Consider the following 19,350-nt stretch of genomic DNA (forward strand, 5'->3'; position numbering starts at 1 on the left):
AGGTTTCACTACGTCACGAAGAAAACAAACATCCTTCAGAAACTAAAAGAATAACAACACAACATTCATCCTCAAAGAAATCACACAAACAAGACACTGCTAGAGGCTAAATCAATTTATTGGAGATGTTACTGGAACTGTTGATATTTTCTTTCCCGTAATGTTCTCCTCACTTTTGGGAAAAAAAATATAATTATAACCTTGACTCTGGTGGAAAAGCCGTTTTTGCATAACCTAACACACTTACAGTAAGCAATAGAATCAAACAAAAGCCGGGAAGGTCTAAAACATATTAACAAAAGAAAATAAACACACACACACACACACACACACACACACACACACACACACACACACACACACACACACACACACACACACACACACACACACACAGAGAGACAGACAGAGTGAGAGGGGGAGCCAAGATTTCAGCGGAAATCACCATGAAAGGAGTTCAGGTTGAACAACTGCCAGCAGCAGGGAGAGGTTGTTTGGGGATTACCATGGCGAGGGAGGAGCTGACACGACGTCATGCCTGACACACCCTCACATGTCAGGGAGGTCAATGACGGCTGACAAAGTGCAATACAGTGCAGGAATCTTAAGAAAGGACTGCCTGGCTGGGGATTCCTCAAACACTTTTACTGAACTTCATTTAAAAATAAACTTCCTCAATAGACCTTGTTTAATGTCCTGCTTCCTCTTCTACCTGCTCATGTGTTATCATTATCAGCGTGGTTATTGGATCGTGTGTGGGTGAATGAATGATTCAGAAATTCAAACAACATGATGTGTTTAATGTCCCACTGTGGAGATACACATGTGGATGTGGGTTTTGTTCTTCTTTGTGTGTGTGTGTGTGTGTGTCTGTGTGTGTGTGTGTGTGTGTGTGTGTGTGTATGGATGTGTGTACTTTTCTTTCTGCAGTTGTGATGGCCAATTGTAATTCATAACAATCGTTGTGAAGACATTTTGGTTGGTTCTCACACACAAAGTGTTGTTTGAGGGTTAAGACTTCAGTTTAGGAATCAGGCTAGAATTAGGCTTAGGTTAGGGTTAGAATTAGGTTCATGTCAGGGTTAGAATTAGGTTCATGTCAGGGTTAGAATTAGGTTTATGTTAGGGTTAGAATTAGGTTCATGTCAGGGTTAGAATTAGGTTCATGTCAGGGTTAGAATTAGGTTTATGTCAGGGTTAGAATAAGGTTCATGTCAGGGTTAGAATTAGGTTTATGTTAGGGTTAGAATTAGGTTTATGTCAGGGTTAGAATTAGGTTTATGTTAGGGTTAGAATTAGGTTCATTTTAGGGTTAGAATTAGGTTTATGTCAGAGTCCGAATAATGTTTCGGGTTAGCGTCAGAATTAGATTTAGGGTTAGTGGTTAAGGTTAAGGTTAGAAGGGTAGTAGGCATGAATTGGTCATGGTTAAGGTATAAGGCTTTGGTCAGGAGGTCCACAATGAATTTTAGGACTTCAGGGGGTCCCAGGCAAAAAGGGACATCGTATAATTTCACTATAATTTCATCAATAATCTACACACTGAGAGAATGTATTACTGTTCCTGAAAGAAAACAATGATATACGAATAAGGGTACGTGGTCTACTTTGTGTCAGTGAAGTAAAAGTAAAAAAATAGTAAAAGTAAACAAGCTGAATAGGGCAGTACAGTTTCTGTGTGTGTGTTGTGTGTGTGTGTGTGTGTGTGTGTGTGTGTGTGTGTGTGTGTGTGTGTGTGTGTGTGTGTGTGTGTGTGTGTGTGTGTGTGTGTTGCCTGGTGACTCACTCAGACTTTCTGGCCCATATTCAAACCCAGTCCCTCCCACACGTGTCCTCTGAGGTATAAATATGTGCCGCTCACTCACTCACTCATTCATTCAACCCACTGAACCAGACACCACCGCTCAGCAGCATGTACTCACACATCGAATGCGGGATCTGTTACCGGACCTACAACGCCGGTCGCCGGTGTCCCCGGGAGCTCCGCTGCCGTCACACCTTCTGCGAGGGCTGCCTCCTGGCTCTGTCCCGACCCGGCGAGGGAAGCCCGGGGGCGGACACCGCGATCCTCTGCCCGCTGTGCCGACAAACCACCTCCATCCCTTGCGAGGGGAGGATCCGATCGGAGCTCCGGGTGGATGAGAGCGTCCTGGCTCGGCTGATGGAGGCGGAGGTGCTCGATCAAGAGGAAGAGGAGGACCCGGAGGAGGCTCCGGACCAGGACGAAGACGAGGGGGCGACGCTCCAGGAGACTCAAGCCGAGGAGAGCGACTCTTCCGCGGGCTCCAGAGGCGGGAAGGTCCGGCGGTCCTTGAAGAAAGTTTGGAAGGTGATAAGCGGGAAGAGCTTACAGCAGGGCGGTGGACAAAGTGAGTACACACTGCATTAGTTCATGGTTCAAATAGTTTTACAAGATTATATTATTATTATTATTACTATTGACATCAGGAAGGGATGTTAAGTTATGATGAGCAGTGGCGGATCTATATTTATAAATCAGGGGCCATAAAGGGGCCTACAATTTACACAGAGGGGCCCAGTTTATAAAAAAAATACTACTGACAAGACAGGGGCACTTCAGGGGCTAATCAGATTTCAACTGGGACCCTAGACCCGCCCCTGAAAATGGGTACTTTTTGAACAGGGTTTGGTGACTTTAAAGAACACAAGTAAAGGTTTCTGTGTTTATTACAGGCTGTGACATATTTTTGACTAAATCTGTGTCTAACACGTGTCCTCCCTTCTTCCAGACTGTATGACCAGCGATGACTTGAGGAATCTCGCCATGATGTCCTGCTACATGTTCTGAACAGGCCACAGCCTCACATACCCTGGATACAATGTGATAGCCTACTGTATTTACTATGCAATGTTCTCCCTGCCAACATGGACTGATGATGATGAAGATGATGATGATGATGATGGCTGCCAAGACACATGGACAAGATGATTTCAGCGTTCTGACTGCCTGTTGAATTGTTGACAACTTTGTAGATGTTGCACTCAAATAGGATAGAAAATGGAAAACTGTGATTGACCAAAGTGGCCCACAAATGTATGTGATATTTATTGTTTTCATAAATGTATTTATTTCATATTCTTTATATATATATATATTTAAGGAAAAATAAATGAGCTCTTGTTAAAATTTTGACGTTTTCTGTGCCTTCATGCTGAGTGGTGGGTGAGTCAGCGTCTGCATCACTCAAGTCTAGACTAGAATTATTCTGTGCATGCAAATGTATGATGAAAAGAAGATTGCATAATGCTCGGCTCTGATTAAAATTAGATTCTAGAGAAATTCACGTCAGATGTCGAAACGATCCTCCTATTGAAAGAAAACTTAAAATACAAGCAGAGGAAAGGATCTCAAAGATTTAAAGAAACTATGAAGTCTTCTGGCTCCAGCCCCCCGTGAACCCACTGGAGTCAGCAATCATGTGATCAGATCACACGATGTGTCTTGTATGTATGTTTGGGTCCAATATTCTGATATGCTACGTCAAAATGATAAATTAATTGACTGGCCATACAGGCAATGTTGTACAGAAAAAGAAGATACCAAACAAAAGCTAGTTCGACCTTTTTGTAAAATGATATATAAAGGCAAAATCACTCCTAAGGGTTAAAAAGAAGCAGTATAGATGGATGAATATTTCTACATTAAAGGGGCTGAAACAGGAAAACTAACCTTCACAGACAGCTCCAGGAAGTGGGTAACCAGAGAGCAGGTGACCAGCGTTGCCTCCAATCAGACTCAACCAGCAGCAGAGCAGCAGAGCTCCTCAACACCTCCTTTGTTTGACGAGTAAAACACATGGATCCACAATACTTCTGTGACTAATATTAACATCTGTTGAGGGTCATATAAAACCCGGGAGGAAGTGTCAACCATGTCTGGAAATCTTGCCCCTCGCTCAAGGTAAACATCACATTTTACGCATGTAATCATAAAAGTGGAAACTGTGGGATTCGCCTGCATTACAGCGATACCCCTCTCTGTCTTCTTTCTCTCCGCAGACATGTGTCTTCTTCACTGTCGCTCTGTGCAGCCGTCATGTTGTTTATCGTGTGTTCGGATGCTGCAAGAGGTGAGAGTCTATTTGTGAAGTTTGTCATATTTACCTTTTTTTGTAAAAGAAAATATATAAGATAATGTCAAAGTAAAATATTGAATTTATTTTAGACATTGAATATCAAACCTAAATGTTAAATATGAATATCGTATTTAAATCAAAATGTTAAATGTTGAATCTAAATGTTAAATCTAAATGTCACTAACTAAATATTTAGGTAGTGGAAGCACTAAAGTAAAAGCTTGATGATCCAGGGCCTTCCCCTATTATATATATATATATATATATATATATATATATATATATATATATATATATATATATATATATATATTTTTGTGTGTGTGTGTTGGTTTGTAGTAAAATAATAGCAACTTATTGTAAAGGAATTGTATTTCCTGGTGTTGTAAATTTAGTGTATAAAATGAGGATAAAATATCACATTGTGGTGCTAAATATAAGATAATTTGTGATAAAGTGAAGTAACTGCAAAGACTAACACTTTAAACCAGATTTTTCTTTTATAGTTTATAAGTGATGCCACAAATATAAGGAATGAAAGATTATATCATATTTCCCCTATTCTTTTTCAGCCTCAGCCCGTCCCATATCATCACAAGCAAATAGTGGAGTGAGGCAAAACATCCTGAGCTCACTGTTTCCCTCAAACGACCAACACCATCCCCTCTCCACTGGTCGGCTGTCACCTGAAACTGGAACTAGTAGTGGAACTGAGATGAGCAGGAAATCTGGAGAAGCTCTATCAATCGCCAACCATCAATCAAACCCTCCGTGGTATACAGGAGGCTTCTTTAGTTACAATCCAAACAGCCCGGACCGGAGACAACAGAGCCGAGGAGGAATAATCAGAGCGCAGAGGGGTCACGGCTCAGGTGGAGTGAGGCCGGCGAGCGAGGGTTTCATCAGTCACCCTGAGCAGAGAGGACAGAGCGCAGAGAGGCCACAATCCAGATTACATTACCAACCGCTCTCTCAGAAAGAAATGCAAAGTGGAAATTCGTATAACTCAAACCCATCAATTGTTAGAGTATCATCTCAAAATCTAATTTGGCATTCAAAAGATGCTCCGAAGTCTTACAATGAAGTAAAAGTTCCCGGAAACGAGGAAATATCTTGGGTGTCACAGCCCGGTATATATTGGAGTAATTCACTGTCAACTCCGAGAGGCCATCGCGGCGGCTATAAAGAGACGAATGAGCTGTCTGCGGTCGGAGTGCAGAGCACATCCAACGGGATTCAACCAAGTAAATTTTTCGGCCCTGCAAGTCAAACCGCCTCTCGTGCACCGTCAGCCGGCAACGCCTTGGACACATCTGCTTTTAGAAGCAACCCCAGGACAGAAAAAGTGGCCCAGATGCCGTCCGTCACAGATTTCTCCCTGCGGCTGAACTCGATGACCAGCGGCGATACGTCAAGACCCAAAATGGTGCAGTCGTATCTCTTCAAGGACTCCCAGGCCTCATCTATGGTAACAGGTGATGAGCAACAAGCCATGGCAACGATGCCACAGAAGCAGAGGGACTACGACGCTCAAGTTCACGGCAGATTTGCTTCGAATTTTGTAAAGTTACGCAGAAACGATCCGAAAGAGGAAGATAATGCCAATCCGCTGCATCTAGACAAGAACGTGGCTCAGGACAGGGCTCAGAGCCACAGTTTTAGGAAATATCAACCCGTCTCCATCACGTATCCTCCTGCTCAACCCTCTCTGCAACCCACCTCAGGCAATGACAGGACTCTGGAGAAGTTTATCCCGGTTCCTTTCGCTGCTTCCCAGGATAACTATGCCACAAGCAGAGAGAAGTATCCTGCAGGAAGCTCGGTGTTAACTGCAAGAGGGTCTGCACATGGTTACGAACCAAATAGATCCACAAAAAGCATCTATGGCCTGAGAGGGTTTAAAAATCTGAGGTCCAACTCTGGGCGATACAGCTTCGACAAAGGAAAGGTGTATAATAAATATCCCTCTTTGTCCTCAGGTCGAATCCAAGCCGTTTCTCCTCCAAGCCCGTTCACATCAGGTCTTAAAGACGTCCAACCTCTGCTGCCTGAAAGTGACGCCAGTCCGGACAAGAACCCAGATCCCACACAGGTCACAAGCCAAGTAATGTCTGGTTTTACCGCTCGACCACTTGAGGGAGCCAAACCTCCAGTTAGAGAACCAGACAGGCCTGCCATGAGCTGGCGAGGTGTAGAAATTGTGAGCTCGCAGACCTGGCAACACAAAAGCAGCAGGGTTAACACATGGAAGAATGATACAGGTGATTTGGAGGCAGAGAGCAACAGTATATCAACACAAAGGCAAAAAGAACAGAGCAGCGAAGATATCAAACGTAAATACGAGCACAGCAGATTTACACCAGACAAATACAAAAAGAAACACAGCATCTACACTTTTATGGGGTTTCAGTCCCTTCAAGGCAGAGTTGGAAGGGTACACTGGAATTACACGACTGCGGCACCACCAACTAGCATAGTTTCCTCATCTCACCTCCGATCAGGCCTCCACCTTGAATCCAGCCCAACAACAGAGCCCAGAACGCATGACAAAACCAAACCTGTTGCGACGAGGGCGAGGCAGTTCTACAGAAGCCCCAGCAGAATGGTGATCGGGAAACGTGTGCGAGCAAAACCCGACGAGAGCCAAAAGCTCAGCGGATCTTCTTTTCCCGCCAACGATACTGTGGACATAGCCATCGTCAGGCTGCCCAAGCTCCCTGCCAAGGTCAAAGCCCTCACGTTCTATGATATTATATTATATATTCTTGGAATCGTCTCATTCGGAGGTGAGACCAGGCCGGAGGAAGGCCTGAGTTCCTGGACCTCTGACGACAGAGTGCAGAGCGGGAAGAACACGAGCGGAGGTGCCAAAGATGAGGTGGAAGATTTCAGCAGAATTAAGGAAAAGACACCGGGGTTTCAAAGCCGAGCGTTTGAAGGTGGAATGCAAACATTAGATGTTTTTCTGGATAACGAAGGAAGTGGAAGCGGGGCCTTTGATGTGTTTGATGTTTTGTCTGCTGACCGCCCACAGAGTCAGAGCCTCAGTGAAGATTTGTTAGAGTTTGACTAGAGATTATCTACGAACAGCGACGGGGGAACATCTCATTCAAGTCAATGAAACTGTCCTGACCTGAGAAATGATGGAAAAGTGTTGAAATGTGATCGACAGTTCAAATAAAAGCTGGAAATGTCATTGAGATTATGTTCTTGGCTTCACAATTACTCTTGAGGATAATGCAAAATGATGAAATAAGTAATTTTCAGGCTATTTTATATAATAAATGATATGGAATTATTCAGGCTCAGGGTCCAGATAAAATACAACACAACTACATAGAATAAAATACATACAAAAGCAGAAAAAAGATTAAAAAACATATGTCTCCACACCTAAATCTACTATTTGATGCAGCAAATATAAATAATAAAGTATAGACGCCTTCAATTGTTTCACGAGTATTCAATTTCAAGTTTGCTTTTTTTGTAGGTTGACCACAAGTGGGCAGTATAGAGAATACATATTTGCTAGATAAACTTTAATCTGAGTACTGAGGCATTTTCTAACAAAGTTCATCAAAATAAGGCTGCAGGATTTTGAATGTGAGGTTATTTAATGATGAAATAAATGTATTTTTATCTGCAGTTCTGTCGTCCAATCGATCGCCAAAGAATCTACTATATATGAAAATAAATTAAACTGCTTTTTAGACACTTTCCCTATATTTACCCGAGCCTCTGTTCATTCATTGAAGTAAAACCCACTCATTCTGCAAATTATTTGCAAAATGTGAAGTCAAGTATGAAGAGGGAACTGAAGCAAGGTCGTACTCTGGGCTTTTTATAAATTGATTGTATTCCCATTCCTTGTGACCTCATTCCCAGGCAGCGGCCACTTCACTGTGCTGACACAGATTTTCCATCTGGGTTTTCAGCTGCATGCTGGTCTCGACAAGTCGTTTAACATGCTGAGAGATGAGGGGGGGGGGAAACCGTGATCTTTCACTTTGTGAGAGGAGCTTTTTCTAACTCTGCTGAAATGACTGATGACTGAATGACTAAGACATTTAGTTTCAAGTTTCAAGTTTTATTCGTCATGTGTAAGTTAACACAGGGTCGACGGTGGAGGACGGGTCAGCTCAGCAATGTCATAGAGAATGTAAAGTAAGAAAAGAAAGAAGATTTCAATAAAGTAAAAGAGCTCAATATGAAACATCTAATTCAATTCTATAATACTAGAGGATGCAAGTGATAAGAGTTTACTGTATAAGAATGTGTGTGTATAACCTATGGCACATTTTCCAGACGTGAGTAAACAAACAGTACAAACAAACGTGCAGATATGCAGAGGATTGTTGAATAGTTTAGAAGCCCGGTGATAAAACCTATTCTTTACTCTTCACTCTTAAATCATTAAAACAAATACTTTGTGTTTTTTTCTATAGGTGTGCTTTCTCCCAGTTCTGATCTTTCTGTCTATTTTAATCATTTTCGTTTTATTTTATCTTGTTTTTACTCCTTTCTCATTTCTTATTCCTGTATCTGTGTCCTATTGCTGTGTGATTTTCAAATTGCTTCTTATTGTTTAGCTTTTTAACTGTTTTCTATTGTTTGCCTTCAAATGTTTTAACTTAACAGTGTTTTGAAAGATGCCACATAAATACAGTTTATCATTATCATTATCTTTGAGGTGAACACTAACTGAGGTGAATGAAAAATGTGGATTAACACACTTTCATTGACCTGATTTGGCATTTACAGCAAAATCAGGCCCCAAATCTTCCACTAGATGGCGTCACTCATCCATTGTATTATTCCATGTATGACCTAAGGAGGATGTTAAAGTCCTCATGTGCTGCTGCTCCTGCATTAACTCTCAAGCAAAATGCAGAGAGAGGACAGGAAAACTACAGAATTATTGTTTTGGATTCGGCTGTTTTAAAACCTTAAATACGTATAATTAAGAGCAAAGCTGACGTCTGAGCCAACCACATGTTCTGTTGCAGGGGGGCATCGGGTCCACGCTGTAAGCCAGGATCCCAGTGCCCTAACATGTCCATTCACACCGACCTGACCCTTCACCTTTTCCCAGTCAGCCAGCTCCACCTAAATACCAAGCGCCGAGCTTGTCCTCAATCTTCAGGTCTGGAAGAGCATGGGGCCCCAAAGTGAGGAGGAGGAGGAGGAGGAGGAGGGTGGAAGGGTAGGAGAGGGAGGCTGGGGGGTTAGATCTGCCAGTCAAAGTTAAAACACATTGTATTAATGCCCCCCACCACCACCACCACCTCCACCCTGCAAATACCCGTGGAAAGCGGGAGCGTCCACTTTCCCAGAGGTCTGAGGAGGTATTAAGGTGATATGATGTTGTAGCTGACATGTCGGGGCCGTGGCCCTCGCCGGCACCTTCAAAGTTCTCCTCTTTCTCTCTGTGCAGCCTTTTGTGTGTGTGTGTGTCTGGTTCACACACACACACACCTGCGGCCTTCTTTTCCTGATGTGTGTATACTTGCTTATAAAAGTCCCCCCCTCCTCCCCCCAAGTGTGTGTGTCTGTGGGTGTGCATGTGTATGTGTTTTTGGGTGTGTGCGTTGATCACAGACAGTGTGCCATTCTCTCTCAAAAGCTGCCCCCACCTCACCCCCCCTCCTCTCCCACTGTGAGGGGAATTCTGTACCATGTGTCTGTGGCGTTCAGGGAGCTTTCAAGGAAAATAATGCACAGAGGCCTCACAGTCGCCTCTCACCCTCCACCACCACCACCACCCTCCCCCCAAAAAGCCCTCCTCCTTTTCTCCCCTCTCATTTCCCCTCCCTCCCTCTCTTCCTCACCCCATGTGGCACTTTCTTTTTTTTTTTACAGTTCTAACCTCCCCTTTTTCTCAGACCAGCCAGCAGAGCTAATTTCGTATGCAGCCTGTAATAAAGCTAAATCCATAATCACGGCAAACACTCTCTCATGAGGCTAGAGAGAGAGAGGGGGCAAGGGGGTGAGGGAAAGGGGGGAGGGAGGAAGAAGGCAGAGAAAAGCTTTTTGTTTGGCTAAGTACACTATGTGAGGGAGGGGGCGTCGAGGAAAGGAGAGCTGGAAATACATTAGAAAAATGGTGGCGTCGCCTGTGGCATTTGTGTATCAGATTACCTCACATTCCACGGGGCGGACGGAACCTGCAAGCAGCGGAGCCCCCTCGCTTTGACCATGACTGTGTGTGTAAACTAACTTTATTGAGTCTACACAGTGATTAACTTTGTCCTGAAAGCCTCGTACGGAAGGACGGAGGGAGGGAGGAGAAAGTTGGGAGGATTAACAGAAGCAGCTTGCAGCACACTGACTGTAATCCACAGCCTCGTTGGCCTGGTCCACATACAGAAGGTCCTCCTAAACTAAAACACCTGCAGCATGTGCTGCACTGTGGCTGCTTGTGTATGGAAAATGAGTTAAACACATACACATTTCATGTATTATGGTTTACATGTGGTATCTGTGTCTCTCTGTCTGTCTGTCTGTCATCCTTCCATCCCTCTCTCTCTCTCTCGCTATCTATCAATCCATCTATCTGTCCGTCTTTGTGTCCATCTATCCATCCATCCCGCTCCCTCTCTCTCTCTCTCTCTCCATCCATCCATCCATCCATACATCTATCAACACTAAACCAACATCTACTATATAAGTGTGAATAATCTATTCTTCCATCTATCTATTTATCTATCTATCTATCTATCTATTTATCCATCTATCTATCTGTGAATGATGTGAAGGAATCATGGTGGGAGCATGTGGGAGCACGGAGCAGTGCTGACATGTAACCATTCCCACATCTGCTGTGGGAGCAAAAATCTATTTCCATGTCACACATCCAGCGAGCTTCCTGTGGTCTGAGCAATGGAGGAAGTCATAAAGAAGGGAAGACTTCCTGTATTGTTGCCAACGTGCAACAGGGAGGACTGTACACGATCGGCAGGGATGTTAACACCATAGACATAGCAGCCTCTGCCCTATCAGGACGTACATCTGACCACAGAATCATACCACTACTTTCTACCACACAGCTTGGAGATGTTTTTTTGTCAGGCTCAGCAGATATGTGACGATTCCAGCTTTTTTATATATTATTTATGGAATCATACATTTGATGCATATGCAACTTTGTCCTCCAGGAATACTGAACTGTCAACATCCTGTCCAGTATGCCTGTTGTCACTGTTTCTCTGTGCAGACCATCTTCTGCAGGTATTTCTGGCTCCAGAGCTGCAGGATCCAGATCTTATATTAATAATAATAATAATATTAGGAGGAATAATAATGTCTGAGATGGGATTTCTGGATGTTTTCTCAATTCACCATAACTGCTAATATGAATTCCTGCTTCTAGATTCAAAGAGCCTTTAATGCATAGAGATCTATAAGCATCACTTTTATAATTGTCACTATAACAAGCAGTCTGACAAACCACACAAATATGACGGTTACACAACAGAAAGAGTGGAGGTGGTATTTTTAAGTTCTCTTTTGGCTGAAGGTAGCGAAGCCAGATTTTTTTGTAGAGCAGAGGAGGGTCTGTTCGGTTTTTTTTCTTGCCCTGATTTCGTAATACTTTCCTGCTTTTGGGACGTGCTTAACAATTACATAAATAGCTGCATCAAAAAGATGAAAAGCTCAGCCCCTCACTCACTGCTCCAATAATTTCCATACAGTTTGATTAGGAAATTAAAGCCCTCTCATGAAAGAAAGCGTGTCTCAAGTAGAAGGCATTTTATAATGAGTGTGACTGTTCTGCTCTGGATGTCTTCTGCAACTAAATTCATCATGAGACAGGAGGCATCAGGAGACGCTGCAGTTCAGAAATTGGGTTTTGCTTCTCGGGTTGTTTCTTTTGAAGGATGAAAAGGGGGGGAAATAAAAGCAAAAATGTGGGAAACATTCGCTAAAATTAACATTCATTCTTGTAAGAGAACTATTTTCTTTCTTTATTTTATCCCTTGAAACATTTTAAGGTCCTGACCCCAAGAGGGAGAACTGCTTTTGAGCAGCCGCTCTGGAGCTTTCAATCACATTGTCGTCAGCACAGTTTTTCATTTGCCTTTGTTCAAATTGAATGTGATGCGATAAAAAGCTCAAGAAAAACCACTAAATGGCTCTTGTGGCTGTTGAGTTCCATCAGTTCACTCGACACTGTGTCCGCCCTGCCGTGTGTAAACAAGTACGGTTAGAGAGTCCAATTCCTGCCGCCATCTGCCCACATGTGCATCTAAAATAACTGTGTTTGGGTTGTCTCCACCTTTACACTGATGGCTATCTCTCTCTCTCACACACATGATGGGGAGATGATAGGCCGCCCACTCAGGCTCAACAGGTCTACCTGCCTGCACACCTCTGTGATTGAACTCTGTGTCCTCTTGTTTTGGCTCCCGTCCACTATCCCTCCTCCTCCTCCTCCCATGTTGCTCCCATAGCACCATACCCAGCACTGGCGCTACCTGTCTCCACGACAACCTGACGGCAGCCGTGTCCATTATCTCATTATTTAAAGAGCAGTACTGATAAAGCGGCCTACATTTCCCTCGTCCATACAGTAATAAGGATTTAGGTCAGATTTGAGATCACATGACTTCTCGTGTCAATCAAAAGCCGCTTTGTTGATCTCCGGAAGTTCAGGACTTTCTGTGGATTTTCTCCTGACAGTAAAAATGAGAAATGTCAGAATGAGCTCATGTGGAAAAACAGCTGTAGATCCTCCGAAGGATTTATCGCAAGCACCTCCAGAGATTTCTGTGTTGTTGTGAACGTGTCTGAGCGGAGAATCCCCCGCTGCGTTGTTCCCGCGTGAACGGCAAACTCCAGAGAAAGTCGGGAACCCAATTGTGCGGAGTTTCTGCGGAGATAATGTCTGAAAATGGCTTTATTGAGGGTGGAAAGCAACCACTTTCCATTGCCTAATGGCGCATCACAAGAGCCATGTCATCCGTTGATTAAAAAGGTCATAGAGGGAAATTCTTTTGCTTGTGCAAAGTGCATCATGGGAAAAGAGGGGAATGCTGCAAACAAAATCAGATGTGGGGATGAAACCCTCCTGGGACTCACTCCCTGTGTAAGATGCAAGTGACCAAAGCGGGAACATGAGCCGTGAGGAAAAAAGAGAGCGGCTGCAGTGTCAGTTTCAGTAACCTTTGAGACGAGGGTGTGACGGCTTCTCCTGCTCTCACACAGGTGCCACCGGGCTTTTTGTTGTCCGCGGTAACCTTATTTATACGCGGCAAGAGACTGATCCGTGTGTGTTCTCATGTCTATTAATTCCTGCAGTGTCCCAGTCCGAGTGTAATCACACCCGGCTGGGGCTTGAATTACTTGGCCATCTGTGTGACAGTGACGATACAAGATCCCGTACATGTCAACAATGAGAGGAGGAGTGAGACACAGATTGATCAGCTTATTTAATTAAGCTGAGTGTCGAGCAAGAGAGCAGTATCAAGTAAGACAGAGGAAGAGGAGGAAGAGGCCTGATGGTCGGTGTCACCCAGCAAACACGGAGTTGGTCAAATTACCAGTAAGACTAGTGATTAACTCCGCGGGGCAGCCTGCCAACCCCGGGTGCAAATGATCTTATCAATGGGAGTAGTGGACGTGACTAACGTGGCTAAAAAAGCTTCCCGGAGAACAATCAGGCTGTTTGCTTTCTCCACATTTAAGTGAGACATCTGCGCCGTGGTCGCGAGGCCTCCACGAGCGATCGAGTCAAAGGCGGCGAGCGCGTGGCATCAAACGCAGATGTTCACACTAAATTGCGGCCCCCTTTTCTCCGCTCGTCCTCTCCTTCCCCCTGTCGATCGGCAGCCGTTGTGTTTCTGTCTCACTTCCCCCTGTTACATCTCCAACTCAGCAGCCAGTCACAGGAACAAAAAGAAACCACAAGTTTGTTTGTTGTTTGACTGGTTTTTTTTTTTTTCTTTTAGTCAGATTTTTCTTTTCTCTCAAGCAACAGAAGTAAAACTGTTCTACATCAATGGCAAAAAAAAAACAATCCCACAATATTCCCATTCAGTACCATCCCTCAGGGGAACAGGAGGATGGGATACAAAATCTTTTTAGAACAACAGCAGCATTTTTCCCGCACCGTTTATGAATATCTCTACACAATGCAATGAATGAAGTCATGCAGCCACTTGCACTGTTAACCCCCACCCCTTTATTCATGATATGTAGCTGTGACCATCGAGCCCTTTGCCACAGGGGCCAACACTTTCCAGCCTGTGTGCAGGTACAACAGTAAAAAAAACTTGTTTTATTGAGAAGTTCATGAGACGCTCAGAGCTGGAAGGAGGCTCCAAACTGCAGGAAACTAACGTCTGCACCTGAATGCAGCATCTACTTGTGCGATTTCTCGACTGAAAGTACCTTCAAGCGTGTCTGTTTTGGCAGAAAACTGCAGTTTCAATATGAGAACATTTCCAAAATACAGTTAAACTTATCACGTGTTTGTTTGTTTGTGTGTATGCTAGCGTTTCATGTGTTTGAGTCCAATTGTTTTGTCCACTTCTGCATTACTAACCACTGTTATGGGGCAAGTCCGACCACAGATCCCAATCTGCATGTAATTAAGCTGCATTGTTGTGCTCCGGGACGCCGACAGTTATGTGACCAGAGTGAGAAAGTTCATGAACTTCCCAAAGCAGGCAGATAAACACATGAGTACAAACTTAAGAGCTACGTAGATGTATTTAGACATGAAAACATTTTGTTGTGGTTTTTTTTCACGGTGGCCTTGTCTTTCTCTTCATGCATTTCTTTTTTTTCTTCTGACGCTCTGGTAAAAGTCATAAGAATATCCAAGGTTAAAGCATACGCAAGTCTCCTCGATGACCTTTATCTCCGGGAGTCACATCAGCAGACTGCGAGGGGAGATATGTCACAGTTCTCTCCCCCCCACACTGCAAAATAAAAACATTGGGGGGGGACACACAAAAAAGGTTACGTCGTTAAAACAAAACAAAGCAATACGTCCAGACTTGAAAGCTGAAGGTTGCTTTTCGAGGTGCTGTCGGAGAGGAGGACAGCTGAGTCTTTTGTTTTTTTTGTCCTTTGTTGTTGCGATTTGGCACTGGTGGCCCCGCAACGATTCCCGACAAAATGAAAACAGTCCAAAACTCCACCGATCGGGGCCATGGCTGTCGGTCGAGTCATCTGATAGTTCACTGTCACACTCGAACAAACACCAACAAGTACATTTTTTTTTTGCTTTTTTTTGAGAACTGTACAGTCAAAAGAGACAAAAATAGACACAAAAATAGACTTGATATATTCTGCTAGGACAGCCCTATTAGTGCTAGCTGCTAAGGCGGGGCAGAGAGACAGGCAGGCAAACAGGACAGACAGGCACTTAAGTGCTGATGCATAGCGGAGATTAAAGTAAGACCTATAAGCAAAGACAGAGGAGGCGGGAGGACATCGAAAGTCTTAAATTAAAGGTTCAGTGTGTAGGAATTAACGATCTCTAGTGGTGAAGTTGCATGTTGCAGCTGAATATCCCCTTCCAAACATGAAAGAGACCCTGTGGTAGCCTTCAGTTGTCATAAAAACTCAAAAGATGTTTAGTTTGTCTAGTCTGGGATACTGTAAAAAACATGGCAGCCTCCGTAGAGAGGTAAATATAAAGTATTCCAATATAAAGGGTCAATTCTTGGGTAAAGAAAACAACAATTCACAAAATTTACGTGATCACACACTAGTAATTAATATTCCATTTCTGCCAATAGATCCCTTTCACCTAAATCTTACACACTGAACCTTTAAAGGACTTAGGAACGACGTACTTTCAATTCAACCTGATTAAAAATTTGTGTAAAAAGTGTAAAAACTTTCTTTCATAAACGTTTTGGTACCTTAATGTATAAAATAAGTGAGGACAACAAATTAGGAGTTTCTATAAACTGACATTGTAGAAATAACAACTGAGCCCCTTTCCGGTGCTAAAAGCAGTGTGCTGACCGCTACAAAGCTAGCATTAGCATGGCTATAGATAGGGTCTCTATCCTCACTGTACGTACCTTATGTTAGTTTGCATCCTGAGACAAAGGGGATTAAGTGAGACACACGTGTATGGAGCTAATAGCACTAATGGGATTGCTTGGCTCTGTAGCAGGGGTCTCACCCTGAGCTGGTCAGCAGGTTGGTGAATTGACGTCCTGGCATGGTGGTAATGTCTTAATCTGAGCTGGCAGCCTCCAGATAGCGAGCAAGATAGTGTCAATGCTGACAGAAGTGCCCTTTTTGTTTTCAAGCCTGTGTGTGTTTAATACTTTCGGTGTATGGCTCTGGTTCGAAAAGTTTAAACGTGAAAGAAAAGGGAGACGGACAGAATAAAAGTGACACAAGTTACAATGAGCAGTAAGCTAACAGTCGCTATGCTAATATTTCTCACAGTAGACAGGAGGTCCTGTAGATTGCTAGTACCATTGTATCAGTTATGTTAGCGCAAATGCCGCGTTCACGTCACAACAGATTCATCGTTTACTACGGTGTCATTCGCATCAGCTTAAAAGTGGTGATTACGTGAGAGGAGAGGCGTGACCCAACTAAGAACCCATTTAAATTTGGAGCGGATACGTTTTCTTTTACTGTCTTTAACATATAGGCTGAATGTGAGGTAAGAGACCTCTGAGCATCCTTTTAGTCATGAATAGGGGAAACTTGAATATTTATTAATAACTTGGCTCAAAATTAAACAGAAGTGCCAATAATCCATAAAAATAGATGCCTCACATCAGCCAAAGCCCTTCATTCACAGTAACCCAAATTTAATGGATAGTGTTTATATTGACAACGTACCATGGATCCTATATGACATTAACGCGGCATTAAGTGTGATTCACTTTTGTCAATATCTTCCCTCTGCATATTTTTTGAAACTACATCAAATTAAGCACAAAGAAAGAATCCAAAGTTTAACTTAGTCAAGGCTAAGTTGAAAGTTCTTTGCAAAACAGCTACAGTCTGAAAATGAGGCACTTTTTTTTAGCAGTTACTGTAAATAGTTCTATATATATTTTCTTTCTCATACACATGATAATCAGCCACCTTCGTACTCTTTATGATTGGATGTTTTTTTTTTTCACTTTGAGGAAATCTAGAAAAAAAACAAAAACAAATCTAAACAAAATAAAAAATACCATTCTCCATTTTTGTACCTTTCTCTGATTGGCTTTCACTCAACGAATGAGAGCAGAAAGTATCTTTTCAAGAATGTCATTTGGCACACGTCTCCGCTGGTTTCCGTAACCAACCAGATGAAAGCGAAGAAAGAAAACAATAAAAAAGACCCTTTTCCATCAGTCTCTGTCAAAGTGCTTCATCGGGGGGCGTGTCCGATCCAGTTGCTCCTTTAATGCAATTGGTTACACGGAAAGGAACGGGCGGGGCTTTCGAAGTGAGTGGTACCAGATTGTTTCCCCCCCAAGGACGACGCACCAACATCAGCACTCTGGAGGGAAGAGAAACACAGAGGGAAAGGGGAAATGGTTTGGTTAGATGCAGAATAAACAATAACTGTGATATGAAGGAAGAAATATTATGACATGAATACACAGCGCGTCTTGCTTATCGGGGTAATTATAATATCTTTTGTGAGATACGTGTCTGCTTATCGGCCCGGGAACACCGTGACCTTCCAGTGAACAACAGGAAAATACAATAGGGCTAAACAGGCGTGAAACAGACGCAGACATGAAAGTGATGAAGAGAACAGCAGGAAAGGAGAAAGTGAGGACACCTATTGCTGCAGGCACAGAGTCAAGTGTGTGTGTGTGTGTGTGTCTGTGTGTGTGTGTGTGTGCCAGCAGAAGGGAAAACAGAGATCCAGAAAAGATGTCAGGTCGTCAGCGCTTCACATCACATCGAACATACGAGCACGCAGGCACGCGACGTCTCGAAAATGTCACGTCTCACCAACACAAACCTGGACGACTGTTCCCTGGCCTCGTTTGCACAGTGGATATGATTATCAGGAGCGCAGACTTGATAAATCTGCTTCAGAGCAGATACAGCAAAAGAATCGCGTGACGTCACACATCAGACATCTGCCTGTTTATATGTTGAGCCCTGAACCAGACACTGTGCAGTTGGAAAAATACGTTAAGAAATGAAAACACCGATTCAAATCAAACATTATCTGCCGCGTACTGATACATCAGGAGCCTCAGGATGTCTCCACAGTGTCTCCCAACTTGTTTGACAATTTCTATGACATGTTCCTTAACATCCACTTATCTGTGCAGAACGGTAAACGAAGAGGGTTTATCTCCATTGTTTGTCACGTCTCTCGTCAAAAACATAAACAACCAATTTGATCTGGGCATTTGAGTATGAAAGCCTGCGTTGGGTCAAGCTTTGCTTAGCATAAGCACCGTCTTTCTTTCTTTCTTTCTAAGGATCCCCATGAGCACCAGCATAAGCATCAGCTTTTCTTCCACAGCCACATAAACAACCAAAAAACAGCTCATCTCATTAAATCGTTCAAGTTCATACAGAAGACATTTATGATTCTTCTAAAAATTCATAACGCGTTTTCCCTAAAAAATGTGAGCTTCTCTTAAATACTCAAACTCATTGACAACGGATGGACCCATCTGTCATCATGGAGCAGCGTGAGAAACCCTGCTACAGCGTTGGACCATCAAAAAAAAAAAGAAGACCCACAAAGTTTTTACCATCCCTGTCACACACTTTCCCCTCCCTCTCTTTCTGCTCATGAGAGTGAGCTGAGTGGTAGTTCTGGGAAATGGCTCACAGTGACGGTTGTTGTTTGTTTGACGCAACGTGAAACAATGTTGTATATACGCCAATCTGTCACAACATGAAGAACAGTCACCGGTTTTCATGTTGTGGTTGACAACTCTTTAAACAAACTGTCTTCTGTTCATAATAATGTCTTGTTTAATAAGATTGCTCCGTGCAGCACTAAAGCTTTATCACACCTCCAGAGGTCATGTATGTCACAACGGTTTTTTTATTAACGAGTCAATGGAAAATGCTAAACAGTGGGTTGTAGACTTTGCAATGGAAGCAGGATCATGACCACTATAAAGATTAGTCAGTGCTCTTTAAACTGGGTTGCTTTCTGTCAAATGTGATGACTCACACTAAAGACTCGATGGCAGCCGTCGGCCCGAATAACAAATCTACAAAGCCAGTAACAGAGAGCGGGCTCAGAGAGAGTTCCCCGCGTCGCCTTAACCAAAATTTCCCAGCAGTGCTCGACTCTCTA

The 19,350-nt window shown here is 43.3% G+C and overlaps 3 protein-coding genes across 4 annotated transcripts in view; 2 read left to right on the forward strand and 1 right to left on the reverse strand.

Annotated features, from left to right (window-relative positions):
- The first annotated feature begins 1,856 nt into the window (after positions 1-1,856).
- si:ch73-335l21.4 (E3 ubiquitin-protein ligase-like) lies at positions 1,857-3,148 on the forward strand. Its single transcript, XM_035148459.2, has 2 exons — positions 1,857-2,369; positions 2,751-3,148. The coding sequence occupies exons 1-2, from the start codon at positions 1,913-1,915 to the stop codon at positions 2,807-2,809; spliced, it is 516 nt and encodes a 171-aa protein (XP_035004350.1). The 5' UTR covers positions 1,857-1,912; the 3' UTR covers positions 2,810-3,148.
- A 538-nt stretch (positions 3,149-3,686) lies between these two features.
- On the forward strand, positions 3,687-7,293 carry LOC118102289. Its single transcript, XM_035148380.2, has 3 exons — positions 3,687-3,922; positions 4,021-4,091; positions 4,670-7,293. Exons 1-3 carry the CDS (start codon positions 3,894-3,896, stop codon positions 7,168-7,170), a joined length of 2,601 nt encoding a protein of 866 aa, XP_035004271.2. The 5' UTR covers positions 3,687-3,893; the 3' UTR covers positions 7,171-7,293.
- Positions 7,294-14,004: 6,711 nt separating this feature from the next.
- Positions 14,005-19,350, reverse strand: part of si:ch73-335l21.1 (insulin receptor substrate 1-B) — a 46,270-nt gene continuing 40,924 nt past the window's right edge. Inside the window, exons 4-5 of one of the 2 annotated variants that reach the window (XR_004694645.2) lie at positions 17,276-17,568; positions 14,005-16,402 (exon numbers count right to left, since the gene is read on the reverse strand). Coding sequence is in view for 1 of the 2 variants with exons in the window: in XM_035148365.2 (XP_035004256.1) it covers positions 17,561-17,568 (8 nt within the window). In the remaining variant the exon portion in view is untranslated. Of the gene's footprint in view, positions 17,569-19,350 lie in introns of both variants that reach the window. The other variant, XM_035148365.2, reaches the window with a different exon arrangement.

The sequence above is a fragment of the Hippoglossus stenolepis genome, chromosome 23, assembly GCF_022539355.2.
Source record: "Hippoglossus stenolepis isolate QCI-W04-F060 chromosome 23, HSTE1.2, whole genome shotgun sequence".
NCBI lineage: Eukaryota > Metazoa > Chordata > Actinopteri > Pleuronectiformes > Pleuronectidae > Hippoglossus > Hippoglossus stenolepis.